Below are 23,601 nucleotides of genomic sequence, written 5' to 3' on the forward strand. Positions count from 1 at the left end.
GAGAAGCTGTAAGTGGCAGTGGGGAGCCCAGAGCGCACTGACTCCCTTACCCTGACCATCAGCACCAAAAGTGCCCCAGGAAGAGAACTTGGTCCTGGAACAATTTGGGAATCAAAGCAGAAAAGATGGGTTAACCAAGGAAGTCAATGACCACTTTACAGAATTACTAGAGATTTAGAAACACCCCAAAATCCAACCTAAAATCAGAGAATAATTCCATGACAACAATGAGCAGACTCAAAGGAAAAACATGGATTTTTTATAAGGATTACACAAATTCCCAGAAGAAATAAGACAAGATAAAAGTAAATAAATCAAACCTATAGAGGAAAGAAATGGAAAGAGATAGATAGCTTAGAACAGAAAGTAGTAAGCCTCATCCAACCAACAGATTCCCTTTTTGCGTTCTTACTGAATGGACCGAACAGAAATCTATGACTTCAGGGGACAGCAAGAAATAGTAGAACAAAAATGAAAGATGGAAAAAAAGAAGAAAATGTAAGATATTGGCTACCAAAAATAACTGATTGAGAAAAAAAACATGGGATAGGGAGGTTCCCTTTTTTGCTGTGGATTGTCCCTTCCCACTTTTAGAGAAGCAAAATCAGAGGAAGGTCATGGAGTGAATGGAAAGGCCAGAAGGAGGTATCAGAAAACTAGTAATGAGTCCCTCAAGGTGTGGGAGGCGTTTCAGCTCAACCTAGCCTGGCCCTGGTCTAGGTGCTGGAGATGATGGGGTATTGGCTCTGGAAACCCATTCTGCTTTCTGGGAAGAGGGCCTAGTGGTCTAGTGGTTAGGGTTTGGTGCTCTCACCACCACAGCCCAGGTTTGATTCCTGGTCAGGGAACCATAAACGTTGAGGTTTGGGGTGCTTGGGACCCCAAAATACCAACATTCCGGGTCCTTCCCAAATGAATTTTGACTCAAGCCTTCTTTCAGTGAAGGAAAAACAAAGCTTATTAATTGGGTTGACTCTTAAGAAGCCTCACTATTTGTGACACTTATATTGACAAGTGGACCAGATAGATTGAATTTGAGCTAGGTTGAATCTGAGCCAAGATAGAGTTTATATACAGAAAGACTGAGGGAGGAATCTAGGGTGGCCAAGTAGTCTGGGGTGATGGGAGGAGGGGCTTAGGGAGGGTCTTGAGGAGGAGTTTAAGGAGGATCTTGATGGGACTGGGCTGACTACAGGTCAGAACCAAGAGAGTGTGGGATTTTGATTGGATCAAGGGTGGGAAGGCAATTGAGAAGTAACAGACAATGGAGGGCTAGGCTAGGTTAAGGGTAAGGGAAATTTGGGTGTAGGGATAACGGAAGGCTTACAGCCTGAGGGGAAGGCCAGATCGAGTGAAAGATTCAAGGAAAATTCCCAGAGCCTATACCCCATTAGAGACACAGACCCTGCTCTTCAGGAGCTCCCATGGTATGAAGCAAGGAGGAGGTGCTTCATTAGCAAACCAGAGGGCTTGATTTATAGACCCTGGACAGGAAGGAAATGGTGGGAAGGGAAGGGAAAAGGGAAGGGAAGGGAAAAGGGAAGGGAAGGGAATGGAAGGGAAGGGCTCTAACTGCTGGGCCCCTGTGGGATGGAGACTAGGAATTTCTGTGCTATTTGTGGTCCTTAGAAAGGAGACTCACCATGGCCATCTGGTTCAGGCCTTCCTCACCGCACCTATGGACTGCTACAGCCTCCTCCACTTTGGGGTTCTCCTCCTCTCCAATCCTTCTTCCCCATGGCTTCCTGACCCTCCTAAAGCACAGCCCTCTGCAGATATTCTGGTGGTTTCCTACTGCCTCTGACATAAAATGCCAATTCTTTGGGGTCTTCTGGAGGTTGGCTCCAAGGCCACATGACCCGGTGTCATTTGGTCCCTTCACACCCCCTTTGTGTATTCAGTCTGGTTGGCCTGCTGCTGTTCCCTACCATCTCTCACCACCAGGACTGGATCTGGGCTGGCTAGAATCCTCTTGCTTCTTGGAACCCAGACCTCTTTTTTGTATTTTTAAGTTATTTCCCACTTAACAGAATTTTTTTTCTCAATTATATGTAAAGATAGTTTTCAATATTCACTTTTATAAGATTTTCAGTTCTAAATTTTTTCCTCCCTCCTGTCCCTCTCCTCTCCCCAAGATGGTAAACAATATAATATAGGTCATACGTGTACAATCATATTAAACATATTTCCACATTAGTCATGCTGTGAAAGAAGAATCAGAACTGAAGGAGAAAACCATGAGAAAGGAAAAAAGAGAGAGAGAAAAGTCTGCTTCAATCTGAATTCAGACTCCAGGGTTCTTTCTCTGGAAAGATGTGGATAGAATTTCCCATCATGAGTCTTTGGAATTGTCTTAGAGCACTGCATTGCTGAGAAGAGCTAAGTCTATCAAAGCTGGTCATCATACAATGTAGCTGTTACTGTATACAATGTTCTCCTGGTTCTGCTCACTTCACTCAGTATCAGTTCATGGAAGTCTTTCCAGGCTTTTCTGAAATCCTCCTACTCATTATTTCCCTTCCTCCCTCCCTCCCTCCCTCCCTCCCTCCCTTCCTTCCTTCCTTCCTTCCTTCCTTCCTTCCTTCCTTCCTTCCTCCCTCCCTCCCTTCTTTCCTTCCTTCCAGCAATCGGAGTTAAGTGACTTGTCCAGGTCACGTAGCTAGTAAGTGTCAAGTGTCTGAGGCCAGATTTGAACTCGGGTTCTCCTGACTGGTGCTCTAGTCTCTGTACCACCTAGCTTCTCCTTGCTCTTCATTTCTTATGGAACAATAGTATTTCATCACATTCATATAACATAAGTTGCTCATTCATTGCCCAATGGATGGGCATCCCCTCAGTTTCCAGTTCTTGGCCACCACAAAAAGAGCTGCTGTAATTAATTCTGTATATGTGGGTCCTTTTCCTTTTTTTATGATCTCTTTGGGATACAGACCTAGCAGCGGTATTGCAGGTTCAAAGGGTATGTACAGCTTTATAGCCCTCTGGGCATAGTTCCAAATTGCTCTCTAGAATGATTGGATCAGTTCAACTCCATCAACAATGTGTTAGCGTTTTGGGGCTCTTTTCAAGGAGAGATAGAGGATGGTAGTGAGAGGGAAAGGTTTCAAGGATAGGGAAGTCTTGAGCCAGCAAGACTGGGCAAGAGCAAAGGAATCTGGGGATATGTAAATACTTTGGGGATTCAGGATCTCCTCATAGTTTCTGTATACTCCCACAACTGGGGCAGGGGGCAGCTAAGTGACGTGGTAGAGACAGCACTGGGTTTGAAATCAGGAAGACACACTCACCTTCATGAGTTCAAATTCTATCTCAGACACTAGCTGTGTGACCCTGGGCAAGTCAGCTAACTCTGCCTGCCTCAGTTTCCTCATCTGTAAAAATGAGTAGAGAAGGAAATGGCAGAACACTCCAGTATCTTTGCCAAGAAAATCTCAAATTGGGTCAGTGAGAATGAGACATGACTGAATGCTGCACCCCCCATCTAGGGCAGTTCCTTCCCTTCTTCTTAGGAGCTTGCCACATGGCACCCCTCTGATGTCTTGGAGGTCTTCCTAACCTTCTGACATTCCATGGATGCCAAAGAAAGCACAGGCTGTCTGTCCACCAAGTATTCCTTGTGCTGGCTGCTGTCCATTTTCTCATTTGAGTGCTTATTTCTTTGATCAAATTCATGATTTTGGTCCTGCTGTGTTGGCCCTGTAGGTGTGGCAGTCTTCAGACACTGACCACAGGCAGAGATCAAAGATGAGAGGGAGAAGGAGGGAACAGTCAATGAGACAAGTTCCTGGAAGGGACAGGGAGGGGGGTATGGTTAGAGATATGAGAGGGTTGGTATGGCACCAAGGGACTTGTTGCTTTTTTTTGGCAAATCTTCAGGTGCTAGATAAATGTTCAACATCCTCCTTCTCTGAGATGGAACAAGGGAGAGGTTGGGTGCCAGTAGAGGAAAACTTTGGACAGTGTAGGTATATGGCAGTTGGAGACAAAAGCCTGGGTAGGCCAAGAGGCCTGAGGTCATCAGCTTGGCGGCTGGTGAAGAAAGGCTGGAGCAGTTTGGAATGGTTGGAATGGCAGTTTGATAGAAAGTCCATTAGAGATGAGACCCACTTCTCCTGCAGCAGTGAGGACCCAGGTAAGGTTACATGCACAACTCTAGTGGGTTAAGTCTGATGAATTCTGTAGAATTCAAACTCACTCCCTCTGAAGCCAGGGCCCATTTTTGCCCTTCTTTGTATTATGCCTGTTGGGTTTCTCCAGCTCAGGAGGAGGAGCAGATGGTAGATGGGGGGGGGGAGGTGGTTTATCAGAGTTGGGGTGAGAATTAGAATGGGGGATCATCTGAAGGGAACAGATGTGAAGATGGAGAGAAAGTCCTTCTCTAGTGATTACTTATGGGTCCAAGACAGACAGGAATATTGCCCTAGGAGAACAAGAGGGGCCCCTGATGAAGATGAAGGTTTAGAAGGAGGAAGGCCAGGAACATGGGATCAGTGGGGCAAACGTCAGGGTTCCAGATTCTGGAGGCAGAATGGTGCACGGCAGAGTGGGGCAAACATGCAGGGCATGGCAGTGTCTCAAGCAGGACCATCGTTGTGGATGACCAGAAGAGAGGAGGGCCAGAAGGAAGGAGGGGATTGAGTGGGAGCAGAGGGCAGCAAGGAGGCCCCAAATAGCAGCCCAGACAGCAAACAGGAGCAAGGCCAGGAGAGCGCTTTGGACTGCTGGCAGAGGTAAGCTCAGGGAGCTGGGGGCAGCCACATCCTCATCCTGCCCCCATCTCAGCCGTGTAGGGAGGGAGCAATGAGGATGGAGCTGCAGCCTGGAAGGAGGAGGAAGCTGGGCTTCACTGGACACTACAGTGTGGGAGAGATGGAGAGTGAAGGGACAGAATGGGAGCAGTGTCCCAGGGACTCAGAAGTGATCCATGGAAAGGAGCTGGAGGTCCCTGAGACTGAGCCAGGCTGGCTGGCTCTCAAGAACCAAGTGCGGTTACAGTCTGTGCTCTCAGGGAAGGTGCATTGTAATGGGGTAAAAGGACGCCTTAAAGGGAGCCCAACAGCAGGTGGGGAGAGAGGGGGTGGGTCGAGCTGGGCAAGCCAGGCCTGACAGGTGCACAGCAGATTCCCTCCCAAGCACAAGTAGCCCGAGCCACTGCGCCCCCTAGCGGCCAAATCCTGAAAGAGAGCTCAGGACCTCGCAGGCTGCCCACTGGGCAGGGATAGGCATTTATTAAGCACCTGCTGAGCACATCCACACAACCAGGCCTAGGGTCGGGGAGACCTGAGCTCCAGTTCAGCCTCAGAGCTTCCTGTGTGACCCTGCTTGCCTCAGTTTCCCCATCTCTCAGAGGAGCTGGAGAAGGGTACAGCAACCCCCCAAGGGGCTGGAAATCGAACAACAAAGCACTTCCTAGGTGCCAGGCCCTGTTCTGGGAGGGGAAAGATTCAGAACGGGCCCTGCATTCTGGTGGGGGAGGGCCTGGGAGCTTGGCTTCTCTGTGATGCGGGTGTCACTGCCCGGGTCCTCAGTGTCCCCCTCTGTAAGTTCTCCGGTGACCTCTCGGGTCCTGGGACGCCCCGGGGGGCAGAGGAAGAAGTCTAGGAGAAAGTAGCCTTCCTGGGGGAGATGGGCTCCACAGCCCCTTTTCCGCAGCGCAGGGGAGGGGACACGCCCTGGTGCTGCCCGGAGACGGCTGACGCCCCGGGCTGGCAGTTGATTGGCTGCAGAGCCTGCGCCAATGGCGTGGCCACCTGCGCTCCGCAGGGAGGCCTGACGCCTTCTTCGCCTAGCAACATCCAACCGCTTACCGAGCCCACGAGGTTTCTGGGCGATCTGCAAAGAGCCGAGTCATCCCTGCAAAGTGTGGGGGGGGGGGGGGGGGGGGGCTCGAGCGCTGCCCGCCCCCGCAAAGCTGGGAGCAGAAGGGCATGGGCTAGGGGGCGGGGGGCGCAGCTGGGCTGGGGGGGCATCTGGGCTAGGGGCGGGGGGGGCAGCTGGGCTAGGGGCGGGGGGGGGCAGCTGGGTGGGGGGGCATCTGGGCTAGGGGCGGGGGGGGCAGCTGGGTGGGGGGGCATCTGGGCTAGGGGCTGGGGGGGCATCTGGGCTAGGGGCGGGGGGGGGGCAGCTGGGCTGGGGGGGCATCTGGGCTGGGGGGGCATCTGGGCTAGGGGCGGGGGGGGGCATCTGGGCTGGGGGGGCATCTGGGCTAGGGGCGGGAGGGGGCATCTGGGCTGGGGGGGCATCTGGGCTAGGGGGCGGGGGGGGGGCAGTTGGGCGGGGGGGGGCATCTGGGCTAGGGGCGGGGTGGGGGGGGGCAGGGGGAAAGCCTGGATCCAAACAATGGACAATGGCTCCTGGAACTCGCCTGCATTTGCCTGCCCCCCCACCCCTCCACCCCAGGCTTCTTGGCCTCTGACCTCTTCTGGTGTTAAATAAATGTCTTCCAATAGAGGAGCAGGTGAAGACCGCCCTAGTAGAGGCGCCTGACGAGAAAGGTTCAGGGCCATTTCGGCAGAGCTCGAATTCAGATCCGAACAGCTGCAGCAGCACGCGGCCCTAGCTAACACCGATGCCTGCCTCTGGGTCACATGGCCCACTGTCCCATCTCCCACCTCCACACCTTTGCATAGCAGCCCACCAGCCAGAGGGAGCCCCATCTTCAGTCAGAGCCCAGCCGAATGCCGGGCCCTGAAGGACATGCCATGCTTATGTCGGTTCGGGGATAGAGCATCACCCCCACCTCTTTGAGCGTTCTGAGAAGCTAGGGTGAGGGACTTGTCCAGGTTCACAGGGACAGCCTAATTCCGGGGTGGGATGGAAACGGCGGCTTCCGGGCCTTAAGGCTGCCTCGGTCATCGGCTCCCTCTCACCCTGCACTGATTGATTTCACTCCCCTCACCCCCTCCATCTTCCCTCCCCCAATTCCTTCAGGCCTAACGCTCGATTGTATCAGCATTGCCCCGCTATCCGACCCGACTTTAGGTCACCCTGCCCTGGCTCCTGCTTGCCAATTGTCTTTCCTACGGAGGGCGTGGATCATGGAAGGTGGACTCCAGGAGAGGTACCCCCACAAACGATCTTCCTTTTTTTGAGGGTAGATATAACCTTTAAAAGACCAAAGCTCAGACCCGGATCTCCTTATGTGCCTCTTCTTGCAGCCGGCTATGAATGCCACCTCCAAGAAGAGCCCACCGCCCACGGTGGAGCATGGAGTGTGGCACCACCCCGGAACCTTTGTGGAGGGACTAACCTTATTAGGTCTGGCCTGGGCACCAATACACCCCACGAGGAGCCGTGGTGTCCTGCCCCATAATCCACAAGTAAACAAGTTACTGAACTTAGACAGACCTTGGTTCCTGGGGTACCACCAATGCGTTTGCCCACCTCCTGAAAACAACTTCAGGGAACCGGCCTGGCACCCATGGGAAGCTCTTGGCCAATCAGGGCAAGAGGGACTTGTGCAGAGATTTCCCCAGGCGCCCAACGTGGGCTTAGGAAGGTGACTCATCACTTTCTCTGGAGGCTGGACTGAGCAAAAGGGTGTTGGTGCCAGGGCTGAGCTGGGCACACCTGGGCTATGCCAGGTGCTGGCCCCACCCTCCAGGTGCCTTCTGAGCCAGAAGTGGCCCAATGAACAGGGAAGTTTGGGCTCTGACAACTTGGCCCAGGCAGAGCCAGACTTTACATGCATGTCATGTCCCCTCCCCCCAACTCAATAAACCCCAGTGGCTCCTGATCACCTCCAGCGATAAAAATCAAATCAAATCCTCCGGCTTTCAACATCCTTCACAATCTGCCCTCCTTTCCAGCCTTCTTACACCCCCACCCCCACCCCATGTATTCTTCAGCTCAGTGACACTGGCTGCCTGGCTGTGCCCCTTGTCTGGGACTGTCTCCGTCCTTATCCCCCTTCCTGACTTCCTTCAAGTACCAGCTTACATCCTACCTTCTCCAGGAAACCTTTCCTCATTCCCTCTTAATTCAGCTGCAGTTGATCCCGTAGACCTTGCTTGTGTGTTGTGAATTTAATCATCTTTTCTGTCTGGATGATTTGCACATCCCCCTCTGCAGCACAACCTCAGACCCAGGCCCTGTCTCCACTACCTCCCTGGAACACGGTGGGGGTGTGTGTGTGGGGAACAATACAAGAAACCCTAGCTCCAGAGGACCTCTGATACCCACGGTGTGACATTGGGCAAGTCACATGACCGGCCTGGGCCTCAGTTTCAAACTGTAAAATCGGGGCATTGAATTCAATGACTTTTGAAGTCCCTTCCAGGGCTATATCCAAAGAAACTGAGGCTCCCAACATTGAGGGGAAAGGACTTGGACAAGATAACAGCTCATTAGCTGAAAGCATCAGACCTGGAATCTAGATCTTTCGGATGTCTAGTCCAAGGCTCATACCGGGAAGTGTTCTGAGAACAATGTGGGAAGCACAGACCTCTGCTCTGTGAATTACCTGGTCAGCTGAGGGGAACTGGGGTGCAGCTTGGGGCAGTCAGAGAGCAGAGCAAGTTCTTCCCCCCACCATCCTAGGCCAGGGAAAGGGCCAGCACCCTCCTGTCAGCCCCATTACAACGATGGGTCACTGCTCAGGCTCACTGGAAGATGACCAATACCTACTCCTAGAGTACTTTTAGGTTTTATTTAAGTGCTTTCCTCCATGGTATTCTAAGTATTTTACTAAAAAGGAAACTGAGGCTTTGTGAGATGAGGCTCACACTGGCCTGTGGTCATGCACTTGGTGTATATCTGAGCTGGTCTTCCCCCTACAGCCCATGGCCTGCTTGGCTATATGATAAACTAGGGTAGGGCATCTGGGGTTTGCCAAAAGTGCTGTCTCCAGGAGGCCCTTTGAAAATGCACACTGACAACTCTCAGGGACTTGGAGACAGCAGGCCTATGAGCACTGTAGACAGAATTCTGAGATGGGCCAACCACTCTGGAAAGCCATTTGGAATTATGCAGTGGGAGGGGATTAAATGTCCACACCCCTGAACCCAGAGATCCCGGGGAGACTTACACACAGACTTCAGAGGAGGTCAGAGGCACAAGAAGGGCCTCTCAGACACAGAATATTCAGGGCACCACATCTTGTACTAGCAAAAGGAGATACCCCAGACTACAGAATGGGTCGGTTTTTGCTGAACTGCTTTTTACCTACTTTAAAATCTTTGTTAAAAGGGATGGAGGAAGGAGATTTTCAGAAGTGATTATGACATAAAAGGAAATTGGATAAGAAAAATAAGATTAACCTTACAAGTAAGAAAGAGGCAGCGTGGTGTGATGGGTAGAGAGCTGGCCTCAGAGTCAGGCAAATTGGCTGTGTGACCCTGGGCAATTCACTAAACTTCTCTGGGCTCTAAGAACTATGGAGATTATTGGTATCAAAGAAGGTATTGCTCACTGGGAGGAGTTTCCTATAACCATTAAGTCACTGGTCCCGTCATCAAGTTGTCCTTCCCTCCCTTCCTCCCTGCTCCTGGTAAAAGAGGCCGAGACTGCTAGGGCAGAGTGATGTAGACGCTGGCCGGTGAGATCACCTTATCAGTTATTTCTGCTTAACTGGTTTCTTAGATACAAGGGAGGGGTCAGTTCCTGGGTGTGTGTGTAGATTTCTAGAAATGACAAAATACTTCAATAAAACCTTTAACAAAGTTACATGCAGTTCATCTAAATGCCTCATTGGAAAGTGAAGGGTAGTAGGGTGGGGGAGGGTGGCAAGGCTGGGGAGGAGGAACCCTTCCCATCCCACAGGCTGATGGGAGGAAAGCATCATCCTGGTGTGGGGTCCCCAGTCTGGCTGATCCCGCCAGCTAGACAGGATTGGCCCGGCAGAGCTCACTGAAGGGACCCCTCCCCAGGACGGTGGTCACTAGCCCCAGTGATGGATAAAACTACCTTGGGGGGACATTTGGGGGTGGAGAGGGAAGGCCCTCCCACTCCCTGAAATCCTTCTTGCTCTGCTTGGGTGAAGGGGCTCATTCTGAGAGCCTGTGGATACCTCCAGTCTCCTCTGTAGTAAAATGAGTTTTGGGAGGGCAGAAATGAGAAGAGGCTTCAGACCCCCTCTAACATCCCCTCCCCAGGTATCTTAGCACGAGCCACTGGGCTTCTTCAGGCCCCACTTTTCTCTTGTCAAACGAGAGAGTGGGACTAGGTAGCCTCTTGGCTGGAGCTAGGATCTTCAGAGTGGGCCACACCTTAACCCTGACTGTCTCTAGATGTCACACACAGCTCACCCAAGCGTTCTCCAGCTTCCTGGCTTCCTCTAGGTGGTGCCGCCCCTTCCACATTCCTGAGCTCACACACCTGCAGCCTTCCGGGCCTGTCACAGAGGGGTTGGGCCAGGGCGAGAGCTGTGTGGCTCAGTGACTGTGGCCTTCTCCAGAGAGCAGTCAGGCACCCACTGGCCCTGCAGTCTCCCAGCTCTAGGAGGCAGAGAGAGGATCGAGAGGAGTTCCCAGACAGGGCGAGAGGTAGCCTGACAGTCCTTCCGCCACATCCTTCCAAAGAGATGCCTGCTGAGCTGGACAGGGCCTTTTGAAGGACAGGGTCTCCGACTAGCACAGAGGCCGGCGGCATGCAAAGGGACGACGAGCCCCAGCCTTTGGACCCAGCTGTTCCTACCATCAAGGTGGTCCTGGTGGGTGATGGGGGGTGCGGCAAGACGTCTCTACTGATGGTCTTCGCCAAGGGAAAGTTCCCTGAGGTGAGTCCTGACTTCCATACAGCTGGGTACACACGGATACATATGCCTTGTCCCCTCCTCACATTCACACATCTTCCTCCCCAACCTTCTCCTAAGAGATCCTAGAGGGGAAATGCGCCAGGGGGTGTGTGGGGACCTTCCCAAGCTCTGTTCACTTTCTTGCTGATGGGAGGCAGGACTTCTGCAGGGTGAATGAGTGACCCAAGCAGTTTGCCTCAGCTTGGCATGTTCAGGGTTTGATGCAGAAAGGCCCAGGCTGGCCTCAGTTCCTTCCCCTTCTGCTGCTCTCCCCAGCCGGTCCTTCAAAGACTAACTCAGAACCAGCTGAGACAACATTTCACCAGCCCCTGTTCTAGCCTCTTCTACCCATCTGAACTCCCTTCCAGATCAGCCCCTCACTCACCCCAAGAGCTTTTCCTTGATGCCCTGGCTGGGCTGTCCTTTGTTCACCTGGGATACAGTAATAATGCTACTGTTAATAGCACTGACATAGCCCTTTGGGGTTTGCAAAGCTTTCCCTGGATTATCTCAGGATCCCGATATGATTGCGTCCACTTTACAGATAAGGAAACTGAGGCTGAGAGAGGGACGTGATTTGCCCTGGGTCACACAGCTAGGAAGGGGAAGGATGTAGTATCTGAACCAGGTCTTTCCAGCTGCAAGTACAGCGCACTTCCCACTGGCCAACCCAGCTGTAGCTCTTTTCATCTCTAAACTGAGTGCTCACGTTCCATTGATTTTCTGGTTTACAAATGTCCTTTATACATGATCTTGTTTCAACACTTTACTGTTTAGCAAACACCATGCTGGCATCTAGGCCAAGTGGGCACTGAGCCTGGGCCTCAGGCAAAGGGAGTTACTGCCCGCGGGGAGCTCCCTGTCTAACCACAGGCTTATCTTCTCTTTGTCCTGAACCCCCACCTAAGCTGCAGCCTACCTCCACTTCCTCCCAGGATCCCAAGGGCCACCAGGGGGAGTGATCGGAGCATCCTGACCACAAATGCCAACCTGGCAGATCATGGGCATCATAGGCGAGAGGCAGGGGTTAGAGCTGGGGTTTCACTGGCAAAGGGATCTCTCAGATGAGCAAACCCTCTCCACTGCCACAGGTTGGCACCTTCTCTGGAGCCACAATGATGGGACACAGTTTATAAGGCAGGTAAGGGAGGCGTCCTTGTGTAAAATGCTGTGTGTGTATTCATCCTTTGTTGCCGAAGAAGACCAGGCCATCAGAGAAATGATGACATGACTTGCACTTGACTTTGTTTTGAGTGAGGGAGGGCTGTGCAGGTCACCAGCCTCACTTCTCCTCCAGAGCCATCTGAATCCAGTGACCAGATATTCATCAGGATGACTGGACATGACCCAGGATGAGGCAATTGGGGTTAAGTGACTTGCCCAAGGTCACACAGCTAGTGAGTGTCAAGTGTCTGAGGTGAGATTTGAACTCAGGTTCTCCTGACTCCTGCACTGGTGCTCTATCCACTGCACCACCTAGCTGCCCGGAACAGAAAGACTGAGGGAAGGAGCCTCAGGGAAGGAAGGGAGGGGCTCTCTTTCCTCCAGGCCCAAACCTCACCAACAGCCTCAAGCCCTGGAGGACAATGGTGGAAAGTTGAACCCTTCCCAGTCTGGCTCCCTTCTATTTTTCCAGTCTTATTTCATATTTCATTATATATGATGTATGATGCCTTTCATTTTGACATCATGTTCATTCACAAATATAGCCTTCCTTTCTCCTCCTCCCTATCAAGGTTTCCTTTTGATAAATATTAAAAAGAAAAAAAAAACCTTTTCAGCAAAGCTAACAAAATGGTTGTATCTGCTAGGATATGCACTACTCCACACCCATAGTCCCCCATCTCTTCAATGAATTTATAGGATCCTAAGGCTAGAAGTGATTACACTGGGAAGGTCTTTAATCAGATGAGGACCATGGGAGTAATGGACCCCAAATCAGAGAGCTTTTTACTGGCCCACTCTACCTTCTTCATCACCCATGTATTCTTCAGCTGCTCTGGACATGACATTCCATCTCTGGCCTCCAGACCTTTATCCAGACTGTGCTCTAAGTGAAGAATGTGGTCCCTGCTCCTTTCCTGCCCCTCTAATTCTCTCTTGTCTTGGCTTTGCTGAGGCTAGGCTGCTGCTTCTTGCCATGCAGGCCCATCTACCCTCTGTGAATTTCAGCACCAGAACCCCTGGGTTGGGGGGGATGGGACTAGACAGCTCCTGCAGGAAGGTTCTGTTTCCCTGGGGATGGGGAGTGGGAGGGTGCCATGGCCCAGCTCTCCAAAGGCCTGCCTGAGCCTGAGGGAATTCTCCTAGAATCAGAGCCAGGCCCTGTGCCCCTCCCCCTCCCCCCCAGAACCCTCCTCTGAGTGACCTGGGAGAAGGAGGAGGGGCTCTGGCCCTCTAGCTCCTGAGTGGATCAGATCAGCTCATCATCACTTTCACACTCCTGGGGAGGCACTGATGGAGAAGTGGGGGAACGCTCCGGTCTAGGAAACAGAGATGAGGACATCTTGGGGAAGCCAGCCCAGGCCTCTGATCACTGAGCTCTCTCAGCCACCTTGTGCTTGCCCCTCTATCACAAGGTCTGCGTCCCAGTCTCATTCCCTCACTAGATTGAGTCCCAGGAATATTCTTGTTTCTCTATTTTCCCATCTGAGCACCTTGATACAAAAGGGAGATTTTGTCTGAGGCCTCGGAGGGCCCTCCCAGCTCTACCCTTGAAAGTTCCAGCTTGATGGGGGTTTGGCACTCTAAACATGGCAGGCTGGGGTTGCTGGTGAGCTGGCCAAAAGGGATGGCACAAGACCAGCATTAGGGGCCTACCTAGTGAGATGGAGGAGGGAAGGCACAGGATGGATTCTCTGGCTTCGTCCCAACTGAGTTGTAAGGTCACTGGCCTTGAGAGGTAGGCGGTGCAAAGGTTGCCATTCCTACTTTGTGGATAAAGAAACTGAGGCTCTGGAAGGTTAAAGAACTTGTCTAGGGTCGCAGGACTCAAACTTCTCCCCTTCCTCTTCCCCCTGGAAGCTTAGCATGGGCATCCTCATTTCCTCCCACGCCTAACACTGAACCTTCCTAAAGCATGACTTCCAAGCCCTGGGCAGGGGTGGCTGGAGGGCACTTACTATGGGCCAGGCTTGGCTCAAGACCATGGAGGTCCAAGTGCAATCAATGAACAATCCCCACCTGTGAGGTCATGGCGGAGAGCACAAAGATGAGTGCATAGAGAATCAGTACAGGAAAGAACTCTGGCTCTGGCCGGGCACAAGCTCGGGCCTCCCCCAGAGCCTTTCCCTTCCCTTTCTCTCCCCAGTTCTCAGCACCGTGCCTGGCACAGTGGGTGCTTCAGAAATGCTTGCTGGAATGGACTGGGGGAAGGGAGGGGGCACAAGGAAGCTTCTTGTGGCCTGCAAAGTTATCTTCTCTGGCCTTTCTCTGCCCCCCTCCCGTCAGTGAGGTGCCCCTACTCCTGACCCTTGACCTCCCCTAGGATCGCTTGTCTTATCGTACCCTGTCCTGTATCCATTCTCCTCCCTGCTGACTCAGAGGCCCCAAGTGCCCTTCTGAGTCACTCCCTGAGCCCAGCCACAGCTGGGTGGGGTCCTGCCCTCATCTTCCGTGGTTTCACTCTGCCCTGAACCCTGAGGAGGTGGGCAAGGACACATCCTGGAGGGAGGGAGGTGGGAGGCCACTCCCTCTGAGCCGAAAGCAGCCCCCTCCCCGCCACCTGTCTCACTGACATGGCTTACATTGCTATGGCTTGCCACAGTGAAGAGGAACTAGGAAGTTTCCACTTGTTGGTAGAAGGGAGACTTGGCTTCACATCATCCCAATGTTCATACAATTCCCGATCTCAGGCTGACCATCCCTCCCCTTCCACGAAACTACCTGTCCAAGGGGAAGCCAACATCTGACCTGGTCACAGTTTCCCCTCCTTTTTTCCTTTCCTTTCCCAGCATCTCTCCAATACCCCTCTTCTCTCCTCTGCTGTTTTCACTAGCCTGGCACAGGCTCTCATATCTTCACACCTGGATTACTGGAATCATCTGCTGGCTGGTCTGCCTGTCACAAGTCTCTCCCTACTCCAGTCTACTTTCCTAAAGTCCAAGCTCAACCATGTCACTCCCCTACTCAATTGATACCAGCGCCCCCTATGGTCTCTAGGATCAAATACAAAATTCCGTTTGGTGTTCAGGATTCTTCCTGGCCTAGCCTGTCCTGCCTTGCCAGGTTTCTTACACCCTTCTCCTCTGTGGGCCGAACTCCTGGCTGTCCCCATGCCTGGAAGGCTCTCCCTGCTCATATCTCCAGGAAGCTTTCCTGAGCCCCTTCCTGCTTGTGCCTGCCCTCTTTAGATGAGCTCCAATTGGTGTGTAAAACACTTGTTTGCTCCGTGTTCCCCCATCAGATTGTAAGTTCCTTGAAGGCATCGACTGTCTTTTGCCTTTCCTGTACCCACAGAGCTTGGCATGATGCCTTATACATCCTAGCCTCTGACTTGGGGGCCTCTGTCCTCCCCCCCATCATTAAGCGCCTTTTCTCTCCTTCTGCTCAGGCCTACGTACCCACTGTCTTTGAGCGGTATTCCATGGTCTTGCAGCTGGAGGGCAAACCTGTGAATCTCTACCTCTGGGACACAGCAGGTAAGTTGGCTGCACAGGGGGAGTGGGATGGATGGATGGCATGGGAAAGATTGAGGAGGCTTAGAACCCAAAACACACCTACCTTCCAAGGGCCCAAGCACACAGCCTAAAGTTGGAGAGGGAGGAGGAGGGAAGGGCTTATACCTGTACTAATTGTCCTCTCTCCCCTGCAAAATGCCCCCATCTCCCTTCACTCTTATGTGTGTCAACATCCCTGGACTCTGGGCCCTGCCCTCTGAGAGCTTCCAGTCCCAGAGAGCAGTGTGCACAAAAAGTCTGGGATGAGGCAGATTGGGCTAGGAGTCAAGTGAGGTGAGGGCCACAACTGTCTGCCCACAGGTCACTGACCTGCCCTAGATCAGTGCCTTTACCTTTCTCTGGCTGCCACACACAAAAGCCTGCTCTTTGCCTTAAGAGGTACCCCTCCATGTGCCAGTTTACTGTTCCACCCCAAATGAGTCCAAGGCCGGGAAGGGGAGCCAGGTCTCAGAGAACCAAGTCTCCCCCACGGTTCACTGGCCTGGGCCAGACTGCGGGGTTCCTGCCCCACCCTGGCTGGCCATCCTCCAAGAACTCCTCACCAGGTGACCGCCCAGGTGAGCAGGTGGGCACGGCAGGCACAGTGGGTCATGGCGGGCACTGTTTCAGGCTGGCTAATCCAAATGTTCCCCATCCTTCAGAAGGCCCTCCTTCACCACTGCTATCCGTCACTCCTTTGACAGTTCAAGAACCCCACTGCACAAATGAGGAAAGCTTTCAGCTCTTAAGTCTCTGTGCCAAACACAGCCTTTGGTTTCAGCCTCTTATACCGTTGTCTGAACGTTCCACGGATGAGGGAGATGGAGAGCTTCTGAGTGCAGGGCACAGTCTGGTGCCCTGGATTAGGAATCAGGAGCTCTGGGGGCCCATCCTAGAACTGGCCATAGCTACTCGACATAGGGAATGTCTCAGGATCTCTCTAGGCCTTGACTTCTTCCACTGTGAAAAGATGGCCCTCCCCAATTCTGACTGGGAAGGCCCCTCCCAGCTCTGACAGGTCATTAGGTGGCACCACGGAGGATAGAGTGCCCTGGGCTTGGACTCACAAAGATCCATCTTCCTGGGTTCCAATCCAGCCTCAGATGCTTACTAGCTGTGTGACTCTGGGCAAGTCACTTCACTCTGTTTGCCTCAGTTTCCTCTTCTGTAACATGGGCCAGAGAAGGAAATGGCAAACTATTCCACTGTCTCTGCCAAGGAAACTCCAAATGGGGACCCAGAGAGTCAGACACAAGTGAAAAATGACAGCCAAAACAAACCAGCTCTGACATTATCTCATCCTAACCTTTCCACTCAGCTCAGACATTCCATATCCTTTTTTTAAATAGTGTTTTATTTTTTCCAGTTACATGTAAAGACATGACATTCCATGTTCTAATGGTCCCTCTCAGTTCTGATGCTCTAACGTTCTATGTGCAGGAATTCTTAACCTGGGATTTGTTTTTAACTATTCTTAATTCTTAACTAATTCTTAACCTGGGACAAGTCCATGAATTTGTTTTTAAAAAACATTTTTGTAATAACAGCTAATAGCTAGCATGTGCATATGATGTCCAAAGCACTTTACAAATATCTCATTTTATTCTGATGACTGGGGGTTTTTTTGTTTTGTTTTTTGAGGGGGAGGGGGGAAGCAATTGGGGTTGAGACTTGACCAGGTTAGTAAGTATGTGAGGCTGGATTTGACTCAGGTCCTCTTGACCACAGGGTCAGGGCTCTATTGGATCAATGTTTTTCAAAATAATTGATTTCTTTTGTAATTCTATGTGTTATATATTCTTTGCATTTAAAAATGTGATTCTGAGAAGGATGCCCAGGCCTCATCAGACTGCCAAAGGGATCTACGCCACAAATAAGCTTAAGAACTTCCATTTTTTTTTCCTTTTTAAAAAATACTTCCAATTCCATGGAAAAACAATTTTTACCATTTGCTTCTTTCAATTTTGAGTTGTGAATTCTTTGCCTCCCTCTCTTTCCCCCTTCCCTAAGACAGCAGCGATTTGCTAGCGGTTCCGGAGACCCGCCATTTTGTGTTCTGTTCTAAGGGTCCTCTTTCCTCTGGGATTCCATGGCTCAAGGGCCCTCCCAGCTCTGGCAGCGCATGAATCTGGTCTCCTTTGGCCCCTCTCCTGTTGCTAAGCACACACGGTGACGGTGACAGTGACAAGCAACCAGTGAGGGCTCAATCAATACCCAGACCAGTGAAATCTACAACAGACACACTGACTGCAGCTCTTTCAAGGCAAATGAAGCCAAAATGGACGGGGGAGAGAGGAAGTGACAAAATGGTGCTAGAGAGACATTTTACATGTCAACATCTATTTAAAAATCGAGGTAGAACTTTATGTTGAATTAATTAGTAGTGCTGTTTAGCAGTAAACGATAATTTAGGGAAGATAAATGAAGGGGACTGGAGAACCAGGCCTAGCCCCTAGAAGACATTAACTCTGAGCCCCTAGGAGTCCTGAAGGGCAGGACTGCCAGGCAGAGACATTTCCCTGGGGGGCATGACACCTTCGGGCTATGTCCTCTGCAGGCACTCCCTTGCCTGGCATCTTTGTGACAGGCTGGACCATAACTGCTCTTTTTCCCTGGTCATTGGCAGGACAGGAAGACTATGACCGCCTACGCCCCCTGTCCTATGCTGATGCTCAAGTGGTGCTCATGTGCTATGATGTCATGAGCCCCAACAGCTTCGACAATATCCTTTCCAAGGTCAGTGTACCAGGGTGAGGTGACAGGCGGTGCCCCCATCTTCCACCTCCTGAAAGGCCCCTCAGAGATCTTCCATAACTAGGTCATGGGGAAGCAGAATAAATACTGGATTTGGAGTTAAAGGGCCTGGATTCAAATTCTGATTTCTTGACTTAATACCTGTGTGACCTTAGACAAGTCACAAGTCCCTGCCATCTTGAAAATTCATGAGTCTATATGATCTGACCTCCATGGTGGGAGCTGGTGGGCGCTGAATTCTACAGCAGCCAAAGTGGGGACTCTGCCCTAACCTTGAGGCTTTGGGCAGCTCCTAGCCAGGAGGGCCATGGGCTCCTTTAGTTTGTGTGAAAGGTCTGACTTGACTCTGAGATCTGGGAACCAGCTTCCACTGGGTCATGGATTCTTTCAAGCCTCAAAGACCTAGGTTGTCCATAAGATTAGAACACAGTGCTAATAATATAGAAGCTTGGAATAGATTAAGCCTCCTGGGGATTAGTAAACTTTGCTTTGTTCAATAGTAGGGAGGGTGTAGACAGTGCAGGGGAGCTCATCCCTACTGCTGCAGAAAGAATTCCAAGCCGGATGGGTACTATAAGTCCTAGCAGGTCATAACAGTAGCTAAGAACCAGAGCCAGCAACCAGATGGGGCTTCATGGGATCAACGGACCCTTGCAATAGCTCTCTGGGAGGCTGGTGCTATTACTGTCCTATTTGATAGGTGAGAAAACTGAGGCTAGCCTGCTTCCCTTTGTGCAAGGGCATTAGGATGGGACAAGCTCTCCCATTTCCCCTGGAGGTAGTGAGGCCTGACTCATGGTCTCCCTGCTCTGTCCTGACAGTGGTATCCGGAGGTGACGCACTTCTGCCCAGGGGTACCCATCATCTTGGTGGGCTGTAAGACTGACCTGCGCAAGGACAAGGTGCTGCTGAAAAAACTATGGCAGAACCACCAGGAACCCATCACCTACCAGAAGGTATCAGCCTCATGCTGCCCCAGCCTCTCTGTGAGGTAGTGAGTTCTCCATCACCAGAGGGCTTCGAAGGGATGCTGGAGGACCTCCGAAGCCTCTTCTCCCTCTATGCCAGCAGGACCTCAGGTCTAGGACACTCTCTGTGTCTTCCCACAGGAACATTCAGGAGAAAGAGAAGGACCCTAGCTCATCCACTAATCCCCCATAGTTTCTGGGATGGGGCAGCTGAGTTGAGGAGATATAGAGGCTATAACCTGGGGGGAGTGGGGCCAGGTAGCCCTCCCAGGGCAGGAGGCAGCTGCCTCCCAACTTTGCACAGGCCCAAAAGAATCTCCCCAAAACAATTCCTAGATGGGTCATTGAGTCTGTCAACAACCCTGCTCCCACCACCAAAACACACATTGCTGGACCTGGACCAGCTCTGGGGGTCTACCTCGTCCAAAGGCCTATCATCAGAGCTGTGCTAGGGAGGACCAAAGTCTAGCTAATCCCTGATCCCTCCCTTCGTGGGCTTTAGAGGCCTGGGTGTTTGGGGGGTGGGGAATGCCATCCTGACTAAACACTACAAAGAAATTGGGGGTGAGTGCTCTGGAGAGACACAAAACCAAGTTGATCCAAGGCCTGTCTGAGGGAAAAAAATCATCCCTGGTTCCTGGCTCCCTCTCCTCTTTCTAGCTGGATTTCACATTGTACCATTAACACAGTATATGGTTCAGCTCAACAAGCTGAGAGTGTAGCCTTCTTTCATCAGCCTCCCTCCACTCCTGGTCCCTGCTCCATCCCTCCTCCTGTCCTCTCCTCTCCTCCTGGTCCCTGCTCCATCCCTCCTCCTGTCCTCCCTTCCACTCCTGGTCCCTGCTCCATCCCTCCTCCTGTCCTCCCCTCTCCTCCTGGTCCCTGCTCCATCCCTCCTCCTGTCCTCCCCTCTCCTCCTGGTCCCTGCTCCATCCCTCCTCCTGTCCTCCCCTCTCCTCCTGGTCCTTGCTCCATCCCTCCTCCTGGTCCCTGTTCCATCCCTCCTCATCTCAGACTCTCTCCAAGGCTTAGGATCATTAATCCAGCCCCCTCATTTTACTACATAGGGTAATAGAGCAGAACAGAGTTCACTGATAACAAAGCTGGGGTCTTCTGATCCCCAAGCCAGTACTTTCCCACCTGCAGTTCCATTCAACAGTTCAATAAAAGTTTATTAATTAACTCCTATGTGCCAAGCTCTGTGCTAAGCACTAGGGAAAAAAATGAAACTGTCTTTATCTTCAAAGACTTTGGATTGGGAGGAGAGGAAGCAGGGGTGTAGGGAGACACACATACTATGTGGACACAGTTACCTGCAAGATAATTTGAGAAGAGACCAAGAAAAACTACTTGGTTTAGTGCGAAGAGACCAATGGAAGGTCACCTTGGAGAGAGCAATTTGAGTGGCGGCTGGGCAGTGGGGCAGGGGAGGCCCTGAATGTAGACGGCACTTTGTAGGAATTTGGCAGTAAAAAGGAAGACAGACAGAAGGTGACAGCTTGCGGGGATGGCATGATCAAGTAAAGGTCTCTGGAGGATGGGCCACTCCCCTCCCCTCCAGCATGTTTTTGGGCAGTGGGTAAGTAGATAGGGAGACATGAAGATGAGAGAAAGGGAATGACTGACAGGCCAAGCTTCAGAAGGAGGACGGCAGGAATGAATCAAAATGTAGATAAGTTGGTTTGTCCTGGGCAAGTTTTGAGGTGTGGAAATGTCCAGTCTCAATGTGGGCAGGGAAGTCAGAGGCCAGAAGAAGAGAGAGTTCTCTCTCATAGAGAATGAGTTGGGGGTTTCAGGGGAGAAAAAATGTTGCCATCTCTTGCTCCAGGGATTGACTAGAGAACCTGCTAGGGAAGAGTAAAAGTCTCGGCAGCAGCAAGGGGCAGGCTGAAGATGGCTAACATGGCCCTGGTGTGGCTGCATGGTTTCCTGCAACTCTGAGCCTTAGAAGAGTTTGAAAGCTTCACTAGATAGGGAGTGAGGGACACACATGGCATCTCTCTCTCTTTGTGGTGACTACTATGGTTGTGAAAAAATTCTAGTTCTTGAAGGAAGTCTGAGAGAAAAGGATCATAGCACCTAGAGATGGGATGGACCTTAGCAAGCACCTATTTCAAACCTCACCTTTTGCAAATAAGAGAACTGAGGACCCAAGAGGTGACATACCTTGCCAAGGTCTCCCAGCCGGTAAAATGTGTGACTGGATCCCAAATCCTCTCCTCCAGGGCCAATACTTTGGTCCAATGAGTCTAAAAAAGAAGCCAGGCCAGTGACGTTCCCAGCTCATGCTTGGGCTGGAGGGAAGGGCAAGACTGAGGATGCTAGGGAGGGGGACATTGATGCTGAGGCTGCTTTTTGCTCTTTCCTACAGGGCCAGATGATGGCAAGATCAATTCGAGCAGTCACTTATGTCGAGTGCTCTGCCTGGCTCCAGGACAACGTCCCCTCTATTTTCCATGAGGCGGCAGTGGCCGCCCTCAGTGGTCGCAAGCACCGTCGTCGAAGGCCAAGGATGGCTTGGAAAGGCTGCCTGGTGACCTGAAGGCTAAGGTCACATCTTCCGTCCCCCATAGCCAGCATGGAATTGGGCCAGAAGGCCTGGCCCCTTTGTTCTCCTCTGAAGAAGAGCACAACGGGCTGAGCAGGCTGGACTGCCTCAGTCTCTGACCCCAGGGCTGATTCTTTTGCTGGTGATAAACTATCTTCCACATACTAAAAATAAACTGATTCCTATGACCCTAAAAGGTGGCCTGTGAAAGCCCCTAGGACCTGGGAGAGGCTGAGTGAGGCTCCACAGAGGACTCCCACAAAGCTGGGCCAGGGATCTCCTGCCACCACTTGGCCCAATGGTGCTTCCTCTGGATGTGAGCAGAATGTGCCCCATCATGACTGGACCTAATCTTAGAGCCTGGCTACCCTGGAAGCTAGGAGGAGACTCATGCACCCCCATTCTCCAAAGGAATAATAATTATTATAAAAACAACTTATTGCTTTAGGCTTCTCTTCTGACCCTGTCAATAGTAAGGATAACTCACATGGAGTGTGTTTAGTTTGGCAAGGGAAGGCTTCTGGGCCCCATTTTACAGATGGGCCACTCAAAGACCCAAGGGTGTGCCAGGAGCATGGCCTGCTGGAGCATCCAACCTGCCAGCTGAGCCTGGTACCCAGTCAGCCCATCTGGCCCTAGCCTGAGCACTGCAAATTGGGGATTTTGTTCCCCCAGAGAAGGACTTTGCATCTGGGCCTCTGCCCTTTAACCTGACCCTTTCTGGCTCCTCTGGGTGCCCTACCCTAGGAGTAGCAGTTGGGGGGTGCACCACCAAGGAGGTGAGGCCTGGTCCTGATCACTATCATAATGGAATCAGATCAAATGATGCTGAGTCTAGTGTCTGGCATATAGCAGGGACTTAATTAGTGCTTGTTCCCCTTCCCCATAAGAGGCACTGGTTCAGAACTTGGGTCTAGTTAACTGTGAGTTCATTAAAGGCTTGATGTGGTATTTGGTCAATGAGCCCAGCTCTGCATGACCCTGGGTAAGTCCCTCCTCTCAGGCCTCATGGACTACTTTAGAAAATTCAAAAGCCTAGAGGCCTGGTGCCTGGGCACTGGGCTGGGAGTCTCCTTGAAATGAGCTTTCTCTATAGTGACCAAAGCTCAGGTTCAAACACTCCTCTGCCAACTGTCTGAATAGCTGCCTGCTGGTGTGGTTCATGTGGCTCTCGGGCTAAGTCACCTCATCTGAGCCACACAACCACTCTCCAGGGGGGAGACTGAGGCCCAGAGCAGTTCAGTGACCCCTGCCATAGCTTCCAGCCCCCTGATATGGGAGCGCCAATCTCAAGTCTCCTGGTGCTCAGAAATGAGCATAGTGCACTCTGTGGTACCGCCAAAGCTGCGTAGGGCAGGCATGGCTGCATTTCCTGTCCTGGTACTTGTCGTGTCTGGCATCTAGTAGGCATTTAGCACATACCTGTTGACTGCTCATTGAGCTCCACCAATGGTGCATTTCCTAACAATAAGCACCTGCCGGTTTGAAATCTTACTGTGTATTTACCTCTGAGGAACCCAAAGAGAAGACACAATCTTTGTCTTCACAGATCTCACAGTCTGGTTTGGGGAAGAAATCACACCAAATACCTCATGATTAGGGCTCATCCCAAGGGCGCCACCTCTCTGCTGCCCTCCATATCTGCATCTCTGCCTGGACAAGTCTCGCACTCAGCCTGTCCCAAATTTACTGTTACAGTTCTGGGGACCACCCTCAGCCTCCAGTCTCGGTATCTTCCTCCTCTTTCACCTTCCATATCCAGGCTGCCACCAGGGCCTTCCCATTTCATCTTTGCTGGGTCTCCAACATGCCCCCTTCTCTCCTCCGATACTGCCCCTCATTATCTCCTGCCTCGATCACTGCAATAGTCACTGCGGGGGAAGGTCTGCCTGCCTCAAGTCTCTCCCTACTCCAGTAATCTTCCTAAAGTTCAGGTCTGCC

At 51.7% G+C, this 23,601-nt stretch overlaps 2 protein-coding genes and 1 long non-coding RNA gene across 4 annotated transcripts in view; 2 read left to right on the top strand and 1 right to left on the bottom strand.

Moving 5' to 3' along the window:
- Positions 1-4,045: 4,045 nt before the first annotated feature.
- Positions 4,046-9,663, top strand: LOC140524620 (uncharacterized). The gene is made up of 3 exons (XR_011973781.1): positions 4,046-4,132; positions 4,571-4,730; positions 6,450-9,663. It is a non-coding gene; the product is annotated as an uncharacterized lncRNA (long non-coding RNA).
- Positions 4,724-23,601, bottom strand: part of LOC140524616 (uncharacterized) — a 44,310-nt gene continuing 25,432 nt past the window's right edge. For both annotated transcript variants that reach the window (XM_072639263.1, XM_072639264.1), the window contains 2 exons: positions 6,417-6,482; positions 4,724-5,832 (listed from right to left, as the gene is read on the bottom strand). In XM_072639263.1, coding sequence (XP_072495364.1) covers positions 5,410-5,832; positions 6,417-6,482 — 489 coding nt within the window. In that variant the 3' untranslated portion in view covers positions 4,724-5,409. The remainder of the gene's footprint in view (positions 5,833-6,416; positions 6,483-23,601) is intronic.
- Positions 10,327-22,095, top strand: RHOD (ras homolog family member D). Its single transcript, XM_072639266.1, has 5 exons — positions 10,327-10,714; positions 15,285-15,372; positions 18,017-18,126; positions 18,966-19,100; positions 21,484-22,095. The coding sequence occupies exons 1-5, from the start codon at positions 10,586-10,588 to the stop codon at positions 21,652-21,654; spliced, it is 633 nt and encodes a 210-aa protein (XP_072495367.1). The 5' UTR covers positions 10,327-10,585; the 3' UTR covers positions 21,655-22,095.

Source organism: Notamacropus eugenii, chromosome 2, assembly GCF_028372415.1.
Source record: "Notamacropus eugenii isolate mMacEug1 chromosome 2, mMacEug1.pri_v2, whole genome shotgun sequence".
Taxonomy (NCBI): Eukaryota; Metazoa; Chordata; class Mammalia; order Diprotodontia; family Macropodidae; genus Notamacropus; species Notamacropus eugenii.